The sequence below is a fragment of the Syzygium oleosum genome, unplaced genomic scaffold (genome assembly GCF_021117445.2).
Source record: "Syzygium oleosum isolate NSW1041296 unplaced genomic scaffold, Sole_v2.1 Sole_v2.07, whole genome shotgun sequence".
NCBI classification, from domain to species: domain Eukaryota; kingdom Viridiplantae; phylum Streptophyta; class Magnoliopsida; order Myrtales; family Myrtaceae; genus Syzygium; species Syzygium oleosum.
The window spans coordinates 8829831-8839964 of NW_026607491.1; the positions used below are offsets into that span (position 1 = coordinate 8829831).

At 43.0% G+C, this 10134-nt stretch overlaps 1 protein-coding gene across 2 annotated transcripts; it reads right to left on the reverse strand.

Moving 5' to 3' along the window:
• Positions 1–4008: 4008 nt before the first annotated feature.
• On the reverse strand, positions 4009–9626 carry LOC115676490 (alkaline/neutral invertase E, chloroplastic-like). Of its 2 annotated transcripts, XM_056313229.1 has the most exons (7): positions 9410–9626; positions 8932–9064; positions 7813–8558; positions 7134–7511; positions 5517–6010; positions 5373–5421; positions 4009–4709 (listed from the first exon to the last, which is right to left on the reverse strand). In XM_056313229.1, exons 3-7 carry the CDS (start codon positions 8509–8511, stop codon positions 4383–4385), a joined length of 1947 nt encoding a protein of 648 aa, XP_056169204.1. In that variant the 5' UTR covers positions 8512–8558; positions 8932–9064; positions 9410–9626; the 3' UTR covers positions 4009–4382. The 2 variants fall into 2 exon arrangements, with proteins under 2 accessions (XP_056169204.1, XP_030455300.1); XM_030599440.2 differs by lacking the exon at positions 8932–9064.
• Positions 9627–10134: the final 508 nt, after the last annotated feature.

Here is a 10134-nt window from a genome sequence, read left to right on the forward strand (position 1 = left end):
TGGCCCCTTACCAAACGCCTTCAAATGTTTCGAAATTGTTTCTGGGAACAGAATAAAAAAATCATTTCTGAACAGAAATTGTTTTCGGGAATATAATGATTACTAAACGCACCCTTATTGTCTTCACAAAGCTTGGTTGGATCTGAATGTGTATTGTGTTCCGTCATAATTGTTCTTTTTTGTTCGATAATGAGAAAACTGATTTTAGTAGGAAGCTTCTTCTGAGTTCATTAATGAAATTCAATTCGAACGGGCATCACGAAAGTTTTCTACTTAAGCAAATGTAGCTTTCCCAAGTGGAATTAGTTGGAATCACAGCAAATTACACAGTCTTCTTGGGGACCAAATCCTGAAAATCTCATTACATGAAGTCTCCGTTCGTCTCGTGGAAAATATAACGTTTTTGGAAAACATTTTTTAGGAAATTATTTTTTAGTGTTCGGCTGAAATCTAAAAAAGACTTGGAAAATATTTTCCGCCATTTGGTATGGAAAATCAAAATTTCCATACACTACTTTTAATAGATTTTTTTTTATTTTTTTAAAATCAATTTTTCATTATTTTTAATTAACTTTTTTCTTTTCTTTTTCTTTTTTGGGTTAATACCACCAAAAACCCTAAACTAGTACATGTGTGACAATTTTACCCCGAACTTTTTTTTTTACTACCAAAAATTCCAAACTGGTACACCTGTGACAATTTTACCCTAAACTTTCTTTTTTACCACCAAAAACCCCAAACTAGTACATCTGTGACAATTTTACTCTAAACTGGTAAATCCGTGACAAATTTACCCTAAACCATTTTTTTGACCACGAAAAACCTCAAACTGGTACACCTGTGACAATTTTACCCCGAATTAATAATTTTTTAATATTATTTTTTCGAAATTTTTTCTTTTTCTTTTCTTTTCTTTTCTTTTTGGGTTAATACCACGAAAAATCCTAAACTGGTACATTTGTGACAATTTACCCCAAACTATTTTTTTGACCATAAAAAATCTCAAACTGGTACACTTGTGACAAATCTACCACGAACTATTTTTTTGACAACAAAAAACCCCAAACTGGTATACACGTGACAATTTTACCCCGAACTAATTTTTTACTATTATTTTTAATTTTTCGAAATTTTTTATTAATTTTTTATTAATTTTTTCTTTACTTTTTTTTTTCCTTTCTCTTCAACCTCTGGCCGGTCCGGTCCGGCGACCGGCCAGAGGCGGAAGCCGGCGAGGTCGGCCTCGCTGGCGTTGGGGGAGGTTGGCCTCGCCCTGTAACGGCGAGGTCGAGCCTCGCCGGATCTGGCGAGGGCCCAGCCCCGCCGGCTGCTGGCGAGGCACGACCTCGCCGGCGTTGGGCGAGGTCGGCTTCGCCGTTGCAGGGCGAGGCCGACCTCGTCGGCATTGGGCGAGGTCAGCCTCGCCGGCGTTGGGCGAGGTCGGCCCCGCTCTCTACAACAGCGAGGCTGACCTCGCCCAACGCCGACGAGGCTGACCTCGCCCAATGCCGGCGAGGCTGATCTCGCCAGATCTGGAGAGGGCCCGGTCCTGTCGGTGGCTGGCGAGGCTCGACCCCGCCGTCGTTGGGCGAGGCCGACCTCGCCGTTGCAGGGCGAGGCCGACCTCACCCAACGCAGGCGAGGTCGTGCCTCGCCAGTGGTCGGCGGGACCGGGCCCCTGCCAGATCTGGCAAGGCTCGACCTCACCCAACGCCGGCGAGGTCGAGCCTCGCCAGTGGCCGGTGGGATCGACCTCGCCGGCTTCTGCCTCTGGCCGGTCGCCGGACCGGCGACCGGCCAGAGGTTGAAGAGAAAGGAAAAAAAAAGTAAATAAAAAATTAATTAAAAAATTCAAAAAATAAAAAATAATATTAAAAAATTAGTTCCGGGTAAAATTGTCACATGTATATCAGTTTAGGGTTTTTGGTGATCAAAAAAATAGTTCAGGGTAGATTTGTCACAAGTGTACCAGTTTGGGGTTTTTTATGATCAAAAAAATAGTTTGGGGTAAAATTGTCACAAGTGTACCAGTTTAGGGTTTTTCGTGGTATTAACCCTTTCTTTTTTTTTTTCTTCATCTTCAACCTCTAGCCGGTCCGGCGATCGGCCGAGGCGGAAGCCCGGCGAGGTCGGCCCCATTGCCGCCGGGCGAGGCTCGACCTCGCCGGCGCGGGCGAGGGCCGCCTCGCCCGACTCAGCGAGGGCCGCCCTTGCCGGATCGCGCGAGGCGGCCCTCGCCGGCGTCCGGCAAGTGCTGTCCCCGCCGCCCGGGCGAGGTCGGCCCTCGCCGGCGTCGGGCGAGGGTCGTCCTCACCGCCCGGGCGAGGTCGGGCGGCCTTGCACTGGGCGGGCGAGGGCCGACCTCGCAGATCCGGCGAGGGCCGCCTCGCCGGGGTCGAGCTAGAACGTCCTCGCCGCCCGGGCGAGGTCGTCCTCGCCGACTCAGGCGAGGGCTGGCCTCGCCCGATGCCGGCGAAGGCAGCCCTCGCCCGACGAAGGCAAGGGTCGCCCTCGCCAGATCCGGCGAGGGCAGCCCTCGCCCGACTAAGGCGAGGGTCGCCCTCGCCCGACTCCGGCAAGGGCGGCCCTCGCCAGCAGCCGGCGGGGTCAACCTCGCCGGCTTCCGCCTCTGGCCGGTCGTCGGTCCGGCAACCGGCCAAAGGTTGAAGATGAAGAAAAAAAAAGAAAAGAAAAAACAAAATAATTAATAAAAATTCGAAAAAATAAAAAAATAATATTAAAATTTTAGTTCAGGGTAAAATTGTCACATGTGTACCAGTTTGAGGTTTTTTGTGGTATGTTCAGGGTAAAATTGTCACAAGTGTACTAGTTTGGGGTATGTTCGGGGTAAAATTGTCATATGTGTACCAGTTTGGGGTTTTTGGTGGTAAAAAAAAAAATTCAGGGTAAAATTGTCACACGTGTACCAGTTTGGGATTTTTGGTAGTATTTTATCTTCTTCTCCGGCTGGGTAAAAAAAAAGTTCAGGGTAAAAGTTCATTTTATTTTTTTTATCTTCTTCTCCGATTGGTTGACGGCCCCGCCATAGGGGAGCTCGATTGTCGCCTAAGGGAAGCGAGCCTCGGGCCTCACCAACGCTGACCGCCGCCTCGAGCTTGCTAGACTCGCCAAGCGGCAGCGAGCTCGCTCGCCTTAGGCGACGCTCGAGCGTCGCCGATTTGGCGAGGCCCGAGCCTCATCGCCCTCAGGCGATGCTTGAGTGGCGCCTGTGGCCAGTCGCCGGCCTTTGCCATGGCCGCGACCAGCCTAAGAAGAAGGTAAAAAAAAAAAAAAGAGAAAGAAAACGAAAAAAGAAAAAGAAAAAAAGAGAAAAAGAAAAAAATAATAAAAAATAGAATTTAAGAAAAAATAACAATAAAATAATTAAAATGAATGGTGAAAGGAGGGGAAAATGTTTTCTTCTACACTTTTGAAGATGTTTTGTCCATTGAGGGAAAATGTTTTGCATGATTAGTTCATTTTTTGTGAAACGAACGCTAAAAATCCCAAAAAACGTTTTCCCGAAAATTATTTTTCATGAAACGAACGGAGCCGAAGACATGATGATCATCCCTCCCACGATATTTTTTCCCCTTTATGAAGAGGCATATGAATGTCTTCGGGCACGTCGTGGACATGATTTTACGAACAATGATGAGAACATAAGCTTCCATTTATGCCTGAACATCTTCTTTTCTTCTGTGCTTCTTATTTAAATGCATATAAATTCTACTTGGAACAAAAGATGACTAAAGTATCCAAGAGGAGTTTTGTCATTTAACTCGTTGTCCACTTCAAACATGATATTTCTGCAGAATGGGTCGAATGATGGACCTAAAACCAAAACCCAGAATCCAGTTGACAGGTTCTACAGAGCTTTAAAGACAAACATGGAAGACCCAGCGCAGGCAACGGCAGTATGAGATTATGGGAACATTTTGAAGATCCTAACAAGATGATCGTACTTGACCAATTTACCCGATTGGAAGTGGCAGCAAGAAACCACCATTAAGAATCTTATCCTGATCTAAAGCTGTGTAAAAGCACATGCTGCCGTGTAAGCGGACATCATTTTTTTCGTTCCTTACAGTGTAGGAATCTGCAGATCCTGCTAGAAGGTGAAACTATTTTACAACCTGTACAACGCAAAACTCCATTTTCAAGTGACCACCCGGCCGAAATTGATGCAGTTGTGTGTGCTGATCCTGCTAGAAGTTGAACCATTTCAAAAACCTGCACAATGCAAAATTCCGTTGCAAGCGACCAACCAGCCCAAAATGATGCAGCTATATGTGATGTCTGGATCATCGGTATTCCTCCGTTCAGTGCGCAATAATACAGAGCTGCATGAAACCGTCTATTGGCCGGCTAGCTTGGAAAGATCACACTATGAACCTCTTTTCAACCGCCGTCCTACCACGTTTTCGTCTCGGATTCGAGCTGATCATACACGAAAAGGCATTCACAAGGTCAACATCCTCTTCATTTACCAGAATCCTCACCGCAGATGGGTTAGAAAGGAGAAGCTTCGACACAAGATACCCCGCAATCGACCATGTTTGAAAGAGGTGAGCCTGTTTTCCAATGAATCTAGCACGCTTGGTGTCATAATATTCAGGCCACTCATCATTGGATATGCGTCTCTCAGCAATCCTTACAGCATTTTCAGCAATCTCTGGTCTGTTCATCTTTATGCAGGCCACAGTGAGCTGTAGAAAGCTCAAAATCAATCGGTCATGGCATACACTTCATGCTTTCTCTTGCAGCAAATTTTGTAATTGTAGAATATACAGAAGTGCCAAGCAAATATTTCAAAGAACAGTCATGTTGTGGTGCTTTTAAAAGAGTTACACATGTTTCAAGTAGTCGATAACGAGTGGACACTACATCGAAGACCAAAAATGGTAATGGGCTTAATTGTATGAATTCTAGCTTATGAAAGGAGCACATGCTTCATGCCAAAGAGTGGAGACAGTCATAATGGAGGCAAGCTTGGGACGACAAGCACTTTTAGTTTTTTGCCTAACACATTTAGTTAAATATGTGGTCCTCTTTCCCTCCAATGATTTCCGCTCATAGGGCACTTATAACAGTCGATGCTTATAACCCAATTCATTTGCACTTGAGAATCAATGAAAAGACATCATATGTCATCTCCTTGAGATTTTTGTGTGGAATGAAAACAAGATGTTGCTTAAAGAAGCCGTTTTGCGGATGAAGTAGAAAGAATAATAGAGGGGGTTCTGCGAAGCAATTAAAGATCAGGAGTTGATAAAAGGAACATATGCTATCCACCAGTCAAACATGGACATCAAGATTCGGCATAATAATTCTACCAGACAATCATCAAGACTCAGAGACAAAGCACTAACCTGCCACAACAAAGTTGGCCAGGAACCTCCATTGTGATAGGACCATGAACTGCCCAGGTCATAATTAAGTACGAAAAATTAGAGTGGAGTAAAAAACTAAAAAAGTGATTGCAGAAATACCACCACATCAAGAATAAGTCTTACGTATTCTTGGGATCACTGCCTGTGACAATTCGCCATTCCTGGCCTTCAAGAGCTGGATAACATATTTTAAAAGGCATTTCAGCCACAAGGTCTGCCCATTTTGCTTCAATAAGATCTAGTATCGCGTGGGACTGATCCACTGTAGCAAGACTGCTTACAATAGACCATAAGTTCCCAAGTGAGAAGAAACGGAAATCCATGTGAGCTGGCTGGAGGTTTCCTATTAGGTAACCACCCTTATTGGGCATCCAACCCACCAGCCATGGGGGTATCTGATCTGGATAAATATTGAACTTGTTAACTGCATCATAGGAATATTCCTCTGTAGTATAGCGGTAGATCTCGTTTAACTTTCTCATATCAATCCAGTAATATTCTCTGATATGAAAAGATAGTGCAATTAGTCGATTATTAAGTGCTCGAATAAGGTCAGCTGATGCATCCTCAGGGGTAAGCATCTCACGTGCACAGAGCAATGCTGAATAAAACAATGACTGCAAGAACAAGCAACTATAAGTTAAAATTTTTTATCAATAATTACACATAGCAAAGCTGTAATAGGATCATCACTCTAGACAGAAATACCTTGAACCAAAAATGACTTCCCTAGGACTGACATATGAAATAGTTTAAGACAAGGAAACGTAACTTTGAATAAGAGTATTAGATATCCATATTTTCATAGAACTTGTTAGGAAACGGTGCACAATGTATATCTAGCATATCTGTTACTTTTAGACAAATATATATAGCATATTTCTTCAATACTTCCCTTGTGTGTAAGCTAGATGACCTAATTATTGGGATATATGTAGTCAAAACCACAATGACAAGATAACAGGAAACTAAAACAATATTAGGAAAACTGACAAAATGTCTATAAGAAGTCCAATGATTCAAACTCTTGACAACTACACTGGTAACATGCTATATAACCATTTCCCTCCCAAAATTTAAGCTTTTAGGAAACAGATCCAAAATGTAAGTATAGCACATTTCTTAACAAAGAGAAATGATGCGTCCCCAAGAAATTTTTCTGTTCCAACTGAAAGTTCACACTAAAGAAAATTCCTACCTCAATTCCATCTGAATTACAAAAGCATGGAGGAAAACGTGCTCCAGCATGATTCTTTACAATGAAACTTCTTATCAACTACAACAAGGCAGAAGCTTCTTCATGACAAAAACCCCAATACTTAAACACTATGATGCATTCTAAAGATGATTCACATCAGTGAAGGGAGTATATCAATCGATAATCCCGAAGATATATGCTAAAAAAGTTCAGATAAGACCTTTAAGTGGACAAGTGATGCGCCACACATTACCACAAGTAACTCCACAAGAATACTTCTGCCAAAAGCAAATGGTCCTGTGATTGCATCAAACCATAGTCTTATGTTCAATTATCCTTTCTGTTTTATTATTTGCACAGCCCCATGTCGATACCAAAATGCCTATAACTGAGACCCAATGTGTTTTTCCCCCTTGAAAAACTATCCTGATAAAGAGAGTCCTTTTTGCAGGATGAGCAGTTCAAAAGCTGAACTATCATGAGTATGAAGTGACACAGAACATGATTAAGAACAATATTGTAACAGCTTGAAGAAAATGTACCTGAATCTCAAGAGGATGGCCATGAATTCCCATGCGACGATCAATCATGCAAGAACCATCAGTGACCAGCAATGTCGGGAACATATCAAAACCATCAGCCAGACATAATTTCAAGATCATTTTGATCCCAGTTTGCACATCCACTCTCTCTTGAACTGAAACATCTCCAGAGCACTTTCCATATGCCCGTAACATTATAATCCACCAGAGCCCTGAATCAACAGGTGCCACACGGCCAATTGCTGCTTCACCAAAGTCTGGATCTAATATCTCTTCAGTTGCAGAATCATCACCGTCAAGTGGAACAGTACGAACCTTAAAGCTGGCAGGCATCAAACCTTGGCCGGGGCTATAACTATCCATGGTTTTCTCCCAGCTCTGTTCATGAGATGACATAGTAAGGTGTAGCATTTTAGTTCCAAGTACCAGGGTAATGATGAAGAGGAAAGCCTGCAACCTTTCTAATTGCCAAGGAATCTTATCAATCTAATTGAATCATTCGACTCCATCAAATCTGTAAGTTTGAGCAGTAATCACATCATAAAGTTCAAAATTACATGTAAATCAGGTAAAAGATGAAGACAGACCATTTGATCTCTACTTAATTAGCAAAACTTGCTGGTAACAGTAAATGCAAGAGCTGCTACCACTTTGAAATTAACAAAAGCGAATTTAGTACCTGCAACTGAAGAGTGTGAAGGATGAAATTCCTTACAATATCGAACTCTCCCTTCAAAAGGAAAGCTATCCCAGAAGGGACAAAATCACGAATGAAAACTTGATCATAGTTGAGGATACTTTGACAGCTTGGGTCGTTTGCAGAAATAGTACCAATGGGATTGTTGCAGTAATAAGCAATGGAATCCTGCAATAAATCCCAGGCTTCATCCTCAATTGATTTTGAGCTAGTCTTTCGCACCTTCTCTCTAGTTGCTTCTGATTGCACATGCATTCTATTTGATGCTAAATCTTCTTTTCCATTATTTAATTTTTGTACTGCCTCGGATTCTTCAACTGTCGGTTGTCCATTCACGCCATAAAGAGAAATCTCAGGTTTTGTTCCAGATTCAGCTGACAATCCACTATCACTTTCTGTCCGTTGGCATTTGCAAATCAAAGAATGAGACCTGGTAAGTTTGGAATATCCCCAGGGAGTACAACCAACACTGAGAATTGAATGTAGCCTAGGTCGATACTTTAACATTGTTGAAGTCTCGGGCCAATGCATCTGCTTTGGGTCTCTTCTCTTATAATATTTTGCATCACGTGAAAAAGACGACTCCGGGCTGACATAGTTCAAAAAGGAGATGCGGTAATGAAGGCTGTGTGGAACACCGGATAAAGTATGTAGACATGCTTCCGGAAAGGCCATTGCCATGATGTAAAGCAAGTCTTCTGTAATGCCTAAGTTGGGTTGTCAGGTGCCTGTTGACATATCCATGAATCATCACAAGATGTATATAGTTGTGTACACAGACGCACGAGCACGAGAGTGCACAGCTCGCGCATATATGGCACTTGTTAACAGACCATATAAAGAAAGTTTGCAATTTCCCAATACACTGTTTTCTCGAGTTATGTATAATACACGCTCGGGAAATCGAAATATACCCTATTATGCAAGCTTAACAAATATCCCGGGGGCACTCGATAACTAGACCTATATGTTTATATAAACCAGGTTTCCCATTTAAGTAATCACAAAAAGAAGAGCTATTGATATTGATATTGGCTCAGAAAGTTGAAAAGAAGAAAAATGTACAATGAGAAGAAATGAGAAAGACCACAATTTCAATACCCCAGATGTCAGTGTCGCTTCATCATCTTCACCAACGAAACGAAACTAGTTCTGCTACCAATCAACGCATAACATGTGCCAATAAGCAATGCAACTCCAGACAACACAACCAGTAGGCTCACTGAAGGAAAAACTGAGCATGAAAATGCCAAAAGGTCAAAACTTTTCAGCTCCAATACTGAGATACGAACTCGAATCTAACTAAACTACAACGAAGCGGTTCAAACAAATTGAACCAGATACTTTTCCTACGTCAAAAGATACGTCGCCGGTCCAACTAATCGACCACCGGGTGCTCGGCTTCGTTTCCTCGTGGTTCAGCGCAACCAAAAAGGCGAGGTCAAATCGACCGCTATCCCATCCGTCACGCATTCAATTCACGCTCCACGCATAGCCCAGAGTTGACTACCAGATGAACGAGAAAACGGCCAAGCATCGCAAATGAAGCACAGGAACTCCTGAAAGCAAGCAACTGTACCTGTTCCCGTTCGAGTTTGCTCGAGATGACAGCAACCGGAGCGATTTTCTCGGGAAAGTTTTGGTTTTGGGAGGAGAGGAGCACCGGGAGATTGGATTTTCTCACCGAGCGTTCGATTCTCTCGCGCTCCTGTCGGAACGACACGGTCGGTCGAACCGAACCGCGACTACGTCGGCCCGAATCATCATCGTACATCTTTCGGGTCTCGACTTGTCGACCTTCGTTTCCTCGTTCACGCCACAGAAATTTGGGGAGATTTGCTTTTCGGCCCTTGTAAATTCGGGGTTATCTCACTTTGGCCCATCAAAATTTATTTTGGCTCAGCTTGGCCATTTCAAAATCCCTCTCAATCATGAATATATTCGGGTGGCTTCATAGCCACCGCCTCGGCAGCCCACGTGGCGAGCATGGACCTAGTCAGCTCCACTCAAAGCGCAACACGTGTTCTTCGACATCGACATGGATGGAAAACGAAGAATAACCTTTCTACAACCGGCAGACTACGACAAGTTGAAAAAGAATCGAGCAGTATCAGAAGCAATAAATTGAATTATCACAATTCAATTGAATAAACGTTATCACGATAAAAAAAAATTGACTAATGCTCCCCACGTGAGAATTTTCAAGTACTTAGAAATGCTTAAACAGCCTAGACAAGCTCAAAGCAACTTTTCTAAAGAGAAATTCAAGTCCCTTATCTTTTTCTTATAATGCCAGCCACTTCT